We start from the raw sequence: 14041 nt of genomic DNA, 5'->3' as shown, positions 1-14041 counted from the left end.
AAAAACCTTTTGTATTAAAATCCGACTACCAATGGCTGCAGAGGCAATGGACTCCCCATTAGTATGTCAGATTTTAATCCGTTCCTTCAAATTTTTCTTTATTACCTTTTCATTGCCTTCACTGAGGTTCCATTATTTCAGATTTCAAAATATAAATATCAACTCTTATTATTCCACTTGTTTATTCCTGTAAATTTTTATTATTAACGAAATTTAATAATCCAATGTGTTTTCCTTTCTTTTTCCAGGCATTCCAATGGTAGCACCGAGGACAACAATTTCGATGGCGATTTCCATCCAGACGATGCTGGTAGTTTAAGCAGGTCAGATTCTGAGGATAATGTGGCGCAAATTCAAAATGGCCATAATAATAACAATAACGGGTACACTCATAAGTCTCTTTGATTGCAAAACAAAAAAACAAACAACCACATTTTAAACATTTCGTAGTGTTGTCCTTTTTCATTTGTTGTCACTATTTCATTTCCATCATTTCTGTTTCGTATATAGCCATTTTTTCCATTTATTTTAAATGCTAAATTTATAGTCTGTTCCATAAACTGCAAGAATGTACAAGTTTTGCCAAGTTGGTTATAGTAGTAACAATTTTAAACTCTTGCAGGTCCTGGAACAGAGTATTATTTAGAACTTATCGAAATGAATTTAATCAGTTTATCGTTCATGAATTATCATTCTATTTGAAATTCGGGTAGTAGTTGATTATATTTTTTTTTAATTTACAAATTGGGATTAAATTTTGGGGGAATATATTCCATCAATTCATTGTATTCATATATTTCTAGTAAAAATAAAAATATCGTTAAAAACTCCCTTTAAACGGCATCGTCGCATGTCAAAATATTCTAAAAATTTATATGTCAGAAAATTCTATTACAGCTTCCACAAAACATTAAAAGTTTAAATCTAACCTAAATGCTACGAACTAATAAATATCAAAAACACTTTTTAGGGTCAAAGCCGTACTTCATGTAAGTTTATGCAAAATTCTCCGACAAAGCACCACTTTAGAAGAATCGCGTCAAGGACAAAAATATTCTTCATCAAATTGCACTATAAATTATTAAAGGAAAGAAATCTCTATTTCCATTATATAACAAGAAAATATTCGCACCAAAGTTGCCAAAAAAAAGCGAAAATATATCTTAATTTTTGATCACTTTTTTCTTAGGACCTTATTCGAGTTGATGCATGAAAGTATCATAAAATTTCGTTTTAGACAGAAAGAGTTAAAAGACGGAATATTCTAAACATATTTTTTTATAAATCTCAGAATAAACCATGTATCTAGGTACAATAGTTTTTAAGAAAATTTCGTTAGTAACTTGAATTTTTCAATACAAATCACGTATTTACGTTTTTACTGCAAATTCAACATGTTTCCATTTTGAGTCAAAATCTCACGTAATATTTCATTTTGTGGGGAAAGTGTCAAGGAAGGAAGTGTTCTACACAAAATTTCACTCAGAATCTTAGAATAAATCATATATCTAGGTGTAATAGTTTTTAAGAAAATTGAATTTGGAATACAAGAAGAAATTATGTTTTTAGTTTTTTTTTTTTTATTGCCGATTTAACACGTTTCCAGTCTAAGTCAATATCTCCCTTAATACTTCATTTTTGGGGGATAGTGTCAAAGGAAAAAATATTCTAAATCAAATTTCATTGAGAGTATCCGAATAAAAGCAATTTGTATACTTAGAATGAATCGTAAAATAATGACAATTATTTTAATTTATAAAAAAATATCACTCTTCCAAATTCCCTGCATTTTTTTCTTATAATTTCACTTTTAAATAACTAGTCTAGGTTGTGGAAATTTCCAAGGGGATTTGATAGTAATCGGTCAGTAGGTCAGATTCCCAAATAAAAAAAAATCGGTTTCTTTGGCTAAATATTTTAAGGCCTAATTGAAGCAAAATTTCACGACATACTTTTAGTCTTCTTTGAGGGCATTTACTTGTCTTTTGATCCATTAGCCTACGTTTGCAATTTGTCAATTTATAAATTTACAAATCAATGTCCTTGTTCGGATTTAAAAGCCTCTTACAATTTTCAAACATTATTTTAAAAAGCCACAATTTCTCCCAGTGGAAATAATGAAGAGAAGAAAATTTCAGAACCCTCCCCCCCAAATTCAAATAGAATTGTACGAATTAAAAATTTTTGTTTACATTCGAAGAATAGATTAGCAAAAATACTTTACATGTAATTTTTAACAAATTACTCAAACACCAGTACACATAAATACTAATTCCACATTCTTTAAATACATATTTGTCTTTAATCAAATAAAAAAAAAAACATGAAAATACTTCAACGATTTCCCTACACATTCTGTTTCTTTGCATGATGAAATTTAGCAGTTCGGCAAGTCCTGAAAGTGGATTGGGTACATCACACACCTCGTTACCGGGATCCGGTCATGGTAGTACCCATGAAAATGCAATTGGTGAGGATGCCTATTATGAAACAGAAATGGAACCCCTACAGCCGCTGGGAACGTGTCGAGCTTTATATCCCTTCGAAGGTAAAGTTGCTTTTGTTATATTTTTGATTTTAATTCTTAAATAATCATTTGCGATTTCTTCTATAGCCACAAGTGAGGGTAGCATACCCATGAATGAGGGCGAAGAACTACAAGTGATTGAAATTGATCAGGGTGATGGTTGGACGCGTGTGCGTCGCATTAACAACACAAACGGCTGGGATGAAGGTTTCGTGCCCACAAGTTATATTGAATGTACACTATATGCTTAAGTCCCCAACCACCACACACCACACAGTCTATCTAAAGAAACAAAAGAAAACAAACATTAACTACTAATTTGCTAAATGCGACAAAAAATATAAATACATATACAAATTAAACATAAAAGAAAAAAAGAAAAAAATTCAACAACAAACTTACTATAACCGGATGAAAATTATAATTTGAGTAAAGCCAGAAAAAAATGAAACAAAAAATCAACAATTTTCCGTTTTATTTTATCATTATCATTCAACCATATAATGTATTCTTTTTTTAGTTTTGCAGTTATTTTTTTTTTTTTATTATTATTATAATTATTTTTATTTTAATTAATTACAAAGAAATAGTTTGTACCACGAAAAAAAAACAATATTAATAGACTTTGTTTATTTTTTAAATATATAAATAAATATAAATATTATTTTACATGTCTATGATGTAAACATAAAAAATAGAACTATAAATAATAATAATTTTTACGCGCTTAAGTTGTATATTTTTAAAATTGTTTTTTTTTTTTCTTTTTCTAAATAATTTAATTTTTGGTGTTTTCCAAAAAAAAAAAAAAAAAAAAATGCAAAGAAAATATGCTTAATTTCCATGACCAAAATTGGCGGTGTTCATCTTCTTCCTCTCTTTAAAACAAATGCAATTTTTGCAGTATTTATTGTTTCTTTTGTGTAAAGCATTAAAATTTTGCTCCTCCCTAACAACCGACATATATGAATTTAACAAACAGTGGTTTATTAAATAATATCAGAAGTGTATTTTTGTTGAGTTTAAAAACCTTTGCAAAATATATATTTTGCAGTTTTCAATTCGAAAGGACTGGAATAGTATAAAATTGTTCACTACCTTTTAGTAAAATATAAAAAAACATCAATCCTCCCGCTTTCATAAATGGATGTGAATTTTTTTATATATTTATCTGTTAGGATCAATGCCAGACAATTTTTATATTGGGATTATCCCATATCCTTCTTAACAAACGTTCATCAACATTTGCGTATAATGCTCCCAAAAATGCTATGATTTGCATCGAAAAAAATTGAACGAAAATTCAAGGGCCAAATTCTTGAATGTGATATTGAGAAAAATTTTAATCGGAATGAATTTGTATATGCCCAATCATAGATTGACAAAAATTGAAATGTTGATAAAAAACAACTAATGTTTAGCTTCATTATTTGAAATTTAGATCTTTCGGCCGAATTTTTTATTTTTAATTAAAATAGAATTTATATATGAATTTCCTGTTTTTTTATGAAGATTCGAAAGTGAACTCGCCAAAACAATATATTCCTTGTGTATTTTTTTAATTTTGAATTTTTATTTAATTAAAAGTAATATTCCTGGGGCTGTATTCTTGTTCTATGAAAATATGAAATTAAAAATATTTCCTTTATAAATTTTTTAAAATTAAATTTAAATTTAAATAAAATTAAAATTTAAAATTATTTTATATTTTACATTTTCATAGAACAAGAATCCAGCACCAGGAATATTATTTTTAATTAGATAAAATTTAAAATTAAAAAAAAAATATATCCTTGTGTAGGTTGTTTTTTTGTCGAGAATTGAGGCCATGGAGTTGTTTTTTTTTCTTTCGAATTCACTTTCGTATTCTCATACAAAAAAGGAACTAAAATTAATTTCAATCGAAATGTTTTCGATATCGAATACAAAAATTGATTCCTGGATTTGTAAATACTTTCCCTGTTTTTATGTATGAAGTTTGTGTCTAGAAAGTATGACTGAAAATTTCATAGCTTTATAAGTTTTTTTCATGGACAAGTTCCATGCTAATCTAAATTATAATCGTTTCGGACAAATTCGAACAAAAAACGTTGAAAAATATAATTTATAGTCCGAATTTTTATGCAGCCGATTCTATTTAAAAAAGTGAAAATTATTTCTGATAAATTTGTCATCTCAAATAAGTTTGAAAATGCCTATATAGGAGAGTATATGGAAGATATTAGTTAAAGATAAATACCTGTGTAATCGAGAGAAACGACCCTTTGTCTTGAAGCAACATTTCAACAAAATTTCAAATCAAAAATGCAATCTTTAAATGTTTGACCTTAAAGCCAGAATCATCGAATATGCTGTAAAGCACAAGAACTATAAGCCATAATTTTTTATTATGAACACTATTTGGAACTTTTGCCCGTTTTGCAAACATTCCGATTCCCATTTTTTTAAATTGATTTAATTCAAAAAGAATATGTAAGATTGCATTTAATTTGATTTAATACTTTAGTGATATTCATTTATTTTCATTGCTGATCAGGTGTAAATTCTTTAAAATTTTTGAGAAAAAATTTCTTAAAGTAATTTTTCGGTTTAATAAAATTTATAAAATTGACTAGTTTTCCATGATTTATGCCATTTTTTTTTGTGTAGAAATTCTAGTCTGCAATGGCAGATAAATTGAAGATGGATTAACAAGTGTTTTTTTTTTTTTTTTTTTGATTTTGGTTCGTGTTTTGTCTTTGTGGTCAACTGTCTCAATTTAAAGTCAAAAAAGTGCAAACAAATTTTGACATTAAATTTGTTTTGAAAATTTTACAGGATCGCCTTATTATTGCGTCATGGTTCTAAGCTCCTAAGGTCGTATAAAAGAAGACTCAGATTATTGCAAATAATTGAACTTCGAATTCATGAGGAACTTTTAACTGATTCTTCTCAATGATTCATTCTTTTAGTTAAAATTTCAAGAAAATGAACCTGAATTAGGTTTTTTTTTTAAATTTGGTTCAGATTTTGTCATTGTGGCAAAATTATTGCCCGGTTTGAAAGCTTATCCACATTTATAGAATCACCTTGTTATGAGCTCCCAAGCGCGGAGAAAAAATCTGAATAATGCAAATAATTGAACTTCGGATTCATGTGGAATTTTTAATTTGCCCTTCCTCTTCTCAATCACTCTTTCTTTTAGTTGCAATTTCAAGGACTTGAACCCTAATTGTATCGAGGAATATTCCCTAATTTAATGATAATGAGATAGCATGTTACTACAACAGTCATAGACTAAAGAATGTATAGAGAAAGGAATGTTTGTTTTCAGCACGTTTTTGCATAGTCAATATACTGATTCAGCCCGTGGGCCAACTCGACCTCGAAAACACATTTTTTCGTTTTTTTAGCGATTGGACTTGATTGATTTGACTACTTTTTGTTATGGACTAGGTTCCAACTGAAAAATATCCTAATGTTTTTGATATTTTTGACTTTTTAAATTTGAGTGACTTCAATATTTTCCCTCCTACCGATCCAAATTTTGCCAGGATAAGCGGTAAGAGCATTCCGTCGTCTATATATTCATTGAATATAAATACTTTCTATTTCATATTTGTTTCTACTCAAAACCCTTACATAAACCACTGGTCTTTAATACAGGATTCTATTTTTATTTTCGATATATTTCATTTTTCGTTATTTCCCTCTTTTATTTATTTTTCTTTTCTTATTTTTGATTTCTTTTCACATATACACTAAGTTCTATTGTCTATGAAACATAAATAACAAGAAAACAGGAAGAAAATATTTGTGAAATAAAAAGCAAAACTGAAAAGCTTTCATCAAAGAAAAGAACAAAATGTAACGTTTCAATCTACACCCACTCTCTCTCTCTTTCTCTTTAACTAACTAATGCATATATCAATATTGACCTGAAACTATATAGAATCAATCCACACATAGAAATTAAAAAAAAACGTTTTACAAAATAAAAACTGTGCACAAGAGAACTTTAACCAAAACAAATCAAACTAAAAGAAGATAATATTGAAAGAAATAATGAAAAAAAAAAAAAAATAAACAGTAACACAAATTTTTAAAATATACAATATAAAATGAATCAAAAACATACTTCTGTAAGGTAATAAATTTTAGATTATGTTTTTCCTGTTTCTTTGCCTAAATTTATATCGATTTTGTAAAATCAGTACTGGGACTGGATTCTGATTCCATGAAAATATGAAGTGAATTTCCTTTATGTGGCGTTTCCACTGCACTTGATTCGCACTCTATTCGTTGTTTGACCCTTAACTATGAAAAAACTACTTAATTCTTCACACAAAATTTCCTGAGCGAACACTCATATTTGTACATTGTTCAAATAAAATCACTCTCAGAACAACGAAAAAATATGTCCCATCCCTAACAAATGAGAGCATTTATCGAAAAAATTAATTATGACATTTAAAAATTGAAAATAGAAAAATTTAATGAAATTTTGAAAAATTTTGGGAAGACTGAAATTTATGAATGAAAACTACAATGTAGAATAGCGTATGTACATTCAAACGAAAGTAAATTTTGTTTTCTCTCTCATCCGAGGTACGCATTTTGTCCACAAGTTGAAATTACCACAGAAAACAGGAAACAAAAGAGGTAATATTTTCAAAATATTTGTATCGGCAGAAAAAATGTTTGACAAGTGTCTCTCCAGCAGAATTTAAAAATAGAAAAATACAAAAATATGTTCAAAATGTCAACATTTACACAACAAGTTGGAAACGTGAATGAAAATTATAAAATTAATGTTTTAATAAATCTTTGGGAGAAAAATAATCATTTCTTCTATCCATATTAGTGAGAATTTAATGTATTTTAGTATAAATTCCCATTAAAATCAACAAACAAAATTTTGAAAAAAAGGAATTATTTTACTATGAATTACGAATCGTGCCGTATGAACGGGTTAATTCGTGTACATAATTCTGAGAGCGAACAACGTTGTTCGGTTTCCAATGGAAACATGCTATTACAAAGTTTTCATTTGATATTTTTTTTTCCTTAATAAAAGGTTTCATTTCACATTTTCATGGAACAAAAATTAAACCCCTGCTCTGTTCCAAGAACCAACTAGTTTTTATAAGTTTTTCAATATCATAAGGAAGGAAGGAAGGAAGAAAGGGATATCGTAGTAAATTTTTTTGATTCCGGCAGGTTTTGGAACAGAGCGTATATAAAATGCGTACATTTATGGCTTTAGTTTGACAATAGCCACTGCCAGTCATGCAGAAATTTTTAGAAACATTTTGATATTGTAAATTGCTGAACAGCTGATCCTTAAAAAAATCAATTCCATAAAATCTATTATTATACCCTCCACCATAATAAGGAGGTTATATCATGTTTGTCATTTCGTTTGTAACACCTCGAAATATACATTTTAGACCCCACACAGTATATATATATTCTTGATCAGCATAAAATTCTATGTCGAATTAGCGATGTCCGTCCGTCTGTGGAAATCACTCTAGCTTCCGAACGAATTGAAGTAGATTGAAGTAGATTTGAGTAAATTTTACTCAAATGTATATTATGTCTGCAGGACTTTTGATATTGAAAATGGGTCATGTAGGTCCACGTCTTCATATAGCCCCCTTGTAACGGTACCTCCCGATATGCGGTATTTTGATGCTTCTAGCGACATTTTTTACCGAAATTGTTTCAAAATCAATACTTAAAGTTCGTAATAGATGCTACGGCTTAAGACAGAAAATGGCCCATGTAGGTCCACGCCTTCGTATAGCCACCATATAATGGTACCTCCCGATATTCGGTACTTTGTTGATTTTAGCGACATTAATCACTGGAGTTCTTTCAAATTTGGTATTTGATGTTCGAAATGGATGTTAGAGCCTATGACAGAAATTGTCTATGCAGGTCCAGGTCTTCGTATAGCCGCCATATAACGGTATCTCCTGATATTCGGTATTTTGATGATTTAAGCGACATTATTCACCGATTTTTTTTTAAGTTTCGCATTTGTTACCTATGCAGGTCCATGTCGTCGTTTAGACCCTAATGTAATAGATATATTCAGAATTTTTAAGTTTTTAACAGAATTTTTAACGGTTTTTATTTATTTATTTTTTTTTTTTTTTGAGAATTGCCAAATTCGTTCCAAATGGTGAAGGGTGTTAAAAGTTCGGCCCGGCCGAACTTACAGCTTTTTTTACTTGTTTATTATATAGTTCTTTATATTTTGCCGAAGAAGGGAAATGTACTCTTACAATTTTTATAAATTTTTAATAAAAAGGCCATGGACTTCATCATCCAAATTTCAATTCCATTTAGTAAGGATATCTTGGAAGTTTGATAAAAAAGTGATCTTTGAACAAATGCCTAGTGAAGAATTTGTTCAAATCCATCACTTAACTAAATCCAAATACAATAGTTGCTATTTTCAAAAAAGTCATGTATTACAAAAACTAAGTCCTTTGCTATTTCTTGAAAGACGATTGGCTTTTGTAGTGATTTCTATGTTTTTATTTTCAATTTTTAACCAGACCCCTTTAATACAATTTCAAATATATTTCTCCCAAAAATGTATAAAACGTGTGTTGTGTTTTTTAAGTATATTTTTCTTTGCTTTGATATAACTTTTTTTTTAAATAGCCCTCCTTTGTTTGTGTGTAATGTATGTAGTTAAGTTTAAAATTACAAAAATATATATTAAGTTTTAAGTCATTGATTTGCAAAAAAAACCATTAGTCTTTGTTGTTTGACTTTAAAAAAATAAGAAAAAAAAATCGATAACAACAAAACACCTTATACTAGTTTCTAGTTATAATTTGATATCTAATGCTAATGCTAAAAATATATTAAATTTTGATATGCTTAAAATTTAATCTAAAACAAACGCCAACAAATTAATTTTAAAACTATTTCTTTTCCAAAAAAAATGAAAGAAAAAAGAAAACTAAAATTATGAAGAGAAAAAAATTCCCCTCCCAATGCTTAGCTGGATACTGGCATTTCGTTTTATTAATTAGCTTAATTATTTCGCAATTTTTATTTCCTTAGCATTAAACAACCAGAAATATGTTGCCTTTATTCTTTTATATATATACACATGACTTTATATATAAATAAAACAAAAAATCTATCTTTTATTATTATTATCTATATGTATATCTACAACTAAATATTTTGTATATTTGTAATACTTTTTCTTTTAACAATAATTTTGCTATGTTCTATTTTCAAATTATTTAAAAAAATATACTTTCTCTGGAACTAACAACCCACAAACATTAAAAATTGAGAAAAATAAATAAAATAATAATTACTAAATATTTATATATACAAAATTTGAAAAAAAAAAAAAAAAAAAAACAACTACAATTCAGAGATATAATCAACATCAATTGATACCGAAAAAAAACGCCCACATTCACAGACAAACACACACACATAACCACACATCCTTTTACATAAATATTATTAATAAAAAAATAATTAATTAAATAATAATTATATATTCAAATAACAACAATATATTCTGTATTTAAAAGAAAAAAGAAGAATTATTAAATAATACTAAATAATTGAACGAGAACAATTTACACAATGCTGCAATTATTATATAAAAATAAAATGAAAAAAAACATGTGAAAATGAAAGAAAAGAGAAAAGAAAATCATCCTCTGATGCTGATGAATGACAATGTGTATGAAATGATTAAAAATAAAATAAAAACAATGAAAAAATAAAATAAGAAAATAATGTTTTTATTTGAAATGGATTTGGGCGTTAGTCTTCATGGTACAATAAAGAGGTAGAACAGCTTCGTAAAACTATAGAAATACAGCTCTGAGGCTATTGGCGCTTCCTGTCAGAGTTATTCAAAATTATATGCAAGAAATTGTTTTCATTTATTTCAAACTTTTCCTCATTTTTGAAATGACTTAAATAAAGCGAAAGAAGTGCCTGGATTTTATTTCAAAAATATGATCCAGAGCGTCCAATCTTTCAATTCCATGGCTAAACTGGTTAATATCTTCAAAGCGCGCCCCAAAATCCACGTTTCTTCCAATCATTAATTTTGAAAATATTTTGTTTTTATTTTTCATAACAATAGAATTGGTAGAATTCGAGCAGACTCAGGAAAAAATTGTAATCAGCTGGTAGCTCTACCTTACCTTTTTATTGTACCATGATTCCATATCACATTTGATATGGAAATTTAAATAAACGAATCAAATAGTATCAGTCGGTTTTGCCGACTGATGAATACCCCCAGCCTTGAGTTAGGATTATTCCAACAGTTGAACTTTTATGGGGGAGGTTCCGAAGCAGTTGGCCAATATTGACCAATTCGTATGTGATCTCAGACTGATATACAGGATGAGATGAAAAAACTGCAACCAACTTCAGACTGCTGTCATTTCTAAGCCACTCATCCGACAGCTGTTAAAATTATTCCAGTGGCAGCTCATTATATTGTTTACACGCGTACAAAAGCATTTTAGTGAGAATTTTCCAGAAAAAAAGTTATTCGTGATGGAATCCAAGCGTGATAGTGTAATTTCTTTATATTTGGCTGGAAAACCACAAGGGGCTTTCGTTAGAGCACTCCAGCATTTAAATACATATTTTGTGTCTCGCTCCATGATACTGGCAACGTAGCCCGACGTCAAGAAGGGGACGGAAGAAAACAGCAACATCAGCAGAAATGGTTCGAAAAGTACAGAAGCGACTTGATCGAAAACCGCGACGCATTGGCCGAAAAATGGCTCGTGAGCTGAACATCATATCATCGCAATATTCCATTCGGCAACTTACACCGCAACAGAAAGAAAATAGACTCAAAGGACCTAAAGAGTTGCTTCGCTTGGCCGAAAGTAGTGAACCGCCGAATTTGGTTTTCCCCCCGATGAAAAAACATTCCACCAGCATGTCCAGCAGTTTGTAAACAAACAAAATTATCGTGTTACTTCCCAAAGAGGTCAGCTGAAAATGTGTACCTTCGGTTGGCCACCAGAACTCAAGCTCCATCAAGGTCATGGTGATGGTGTGGGCCGCCATAACAGCCGATTGTCGCTCTCTGCTCGTATTAATCGACCGTGGCATCAGAATAAATGCTGAATATTATAGCGAAAATATTCTGGAGGGTGTATTAAAGCCTTGGGCACGCAAACATTTTGGCCGCAGATCTTGGACATTTCAACAGGACCCAGCACGCGCCGCCCAAGAATGGTTACAGATGAGGTTCCTCGCCACCAAAATCTCCGGATATCAATCCGTTGGACTATTGCGTCTGGAGTATTTTGGAAAGCAAGATTGGCACTAAAAATACCAAAGTGTCGATCACATCAAGCAAGCGCTTCGCCGGGAATGGGCCAAAATACCGCAGAGCAACATTCGGGCAGCGAGTGACGTTTTCATTGGCCATAACTTGTGCCAGAAGTGAAAAATTCCAACAAATCTAAACTAATTCTAAAACTTTATGGTATTTCCGACATTTTTTGATTTAATTCAATAAAATTAAAAAAAATGTAAAAATTATGGCGTTTGACTTTGTTGCAGTTTTTTTTCTCACCCTGTGTAAATTTTGAATATAATCTTCCATAAAACTATTGCACCTAGATGTATGGTTTATTTTGAGATTTATATTGAAATGTTATCCAGAATATATCTTCCTTTGTCACATTTTGTCTCGTGCATCTGTTCGAAAAAGGTCAAAGAAAAATGGACAGGAAAAAAATGTTTTCTTTTAGGCAATATGTATTCAAATATTTTCTAGTTATGTAATGGAAATAGAGATTTATTTTCTTGACTTGAAATTCGTGAAATTAGATGAAAAATATTTTGGTGTTTGACCTCATCCTCCTAAACTAATGCTTTGTATGCGAATTTTCCCTAAACTCTCATTACGTAAGACTTTAACCATAAAATGTGTTTTGAATTTTTAGATATCCTGGTGTTTAGATAAAGTTTAGACTTTCGATGTCTTCTGGGACCCATAGTAAAATTTTATGACAAATAATTCTGCAGAATATTTTGACTTGCTGCGATTCCGTTTAAAGCTGGTTTTTAAACATATCTTCGAAAAGGGACCAAAAAGTCCCCTTTGTTGGCTCACTTGAGGGTTAACAATTTCCACACAAAATAATGCTCGTGATTTTATCAGCAATATTGCTGAAGACACTATATTCCTAAAAAGCAAGGATTCGAAGCAATCCTAATTCGAATATTTAAAAAAATGTTTAGGATGGAGGGAGCTTACCCCCTCTATTTTGGTTACTTTGCGATGTAAGCTTTCAAAACGCCGATACATATGTTTTATATATTTAGCTCTAGTTTTATAATTTAGTACAGATTTCTTGAGATTATTGAAAAAAATTTAATTTTGTCGCACAGTGTAGCAGAAATATAGAAAGCCATAATTCGTTGCATACTTTTTGGCGCTGATAAAAAAATGAGAAATTAACCAAAACCCATAATTGTCAAATCGATTATGAAAAGTGGATTTGAGACTTTATACCCTCCACCATAGTACGGAGGGTATATTAAGTTTGTCATTCCGTTTGTAACACCTCGAAATATACATTTTAGACCCCACAGAGTATATATATATATTCTTGATCAACATGAAATTCTGTGTCGATTTAGCAATGTCCGTCCGTCTGTGGAAATCACTCTAGCTTCCGAACGAAATGAAGTAGGTTGATAAAATTTTACTCAAATGTATAGTATGTCTGCAGGACTTTTGGTATTGAAAATTGGGCCATGTATGTCAACGTTTTGGTATAGCCCACATATAATGGTACCTCCCTATATTTGGAGCTTTGATGATTTCATCGACATTATTCACCGGAATTGTTTCAAATTTGGTATTTGAAGTTCTTAATGGATATTGCAGCCTATAACAGAGGATTGTCTGTGCAGGCCCACTTCTTATTAGAGCCCCCATATAATATAACGGCTAAGATTTTAACAGAATTTTTAACGGATTTTTTTTTTTTGAAAATTACCAAATTCATTCCAAATGGTGGAGGGTATTCAAGGTTAGGCCCTACCGAACTTACAGCCTTTTTACTTGTTTTATTCCAAAAGTTGACACTCTATTGCTTGTCCTATATTCGCCTATTTCTTTAAAGATTTTTCCCTCTCCGTTTACAGTTTTTGCTTAGTGGTTTGTAAAGAATAATTAAATGGAACTATCCCTAGCAAATTTTAGGTGCGTATCTGCTAAAATAAATACAATTATATTTAATTGTTGAAGCCCGAAATTTTTTTATCCCGCAATTTTTTATCCTGTTATTATTATTTACCGGCTATTATTTTTACTGATTTGATATTCTCCGAACAATGAGAGGGAGAGAGCGTGTATCCATGTTGTACCTGGTTTTTTGGGACTCCGATGAAGTTGGAAGCTTAATATAATTTTTACAGTAGTGGCTGTAATTTGGTAAGTTTCGATAAATATTTTTTTGTTTCCTTTATCCCACACCAAATATTAAAATAATT

At 30.0% G+C, this 14041-nt stretch overlaps 1 protein-coding gene across 9 annotated transcripts in view; it reads left to right on the top strand.

The window, feature by feature from the left end:
* The window catches only part of LOC101890398 (formin-binding protein 1-like), a 225020-nt gene extending 214890 nt beyond the window's left edge, over window positions 1-10130 (top strand). For 5 of the 9 annotated variants that reach the window (XM_059125966.1, XM_059125961.1, XM_059125962.1 and 2 more), the window contains exons 10-12: window positions 249-383; window positions 2382-2548; window positions 2615-10130. In XM_059125966.1, coding sequence (XP_058981949.1) covers window positions 249-383; window positions 2382-2548; window positions 2615-2778 — 466 coding nt within the window. In that variant the 3' untranslated portion in view covers window positions 2779-10130. The remainder of the gene's footprint in view (window positions 1-248; window positions 384-2381; window positions 2549-2614) is intronic. The other 4 variants (XM_059125969.1, XM_059125968.1, XM_059125967.1 and 1 more) reach the window with 3 other exon arrangements.
* Window positions 10131-14041: the final 3911 nt, after the last annotated feature.

Source organism: Musca domestica, unplaced genomic scaffold (assembly GCF_030504385.1).
Source record: "Musca domestica strain aabys unplaced genomic scaffold, Musca_domestica.polishedcontigs.V.1.1 36, whole genome shotgun sequence".
Lineage (NCBI taxonomy): Eukaryota > Metazoa > Arthropoda > Insecta > Diptera > Muscidae > Musca > Musca domestica.
The sequence above is the reverse complement of the archived record's forward strand: the minus strand, read 5'-3'. Positions and strand labels throughout refer to the sequence as shown.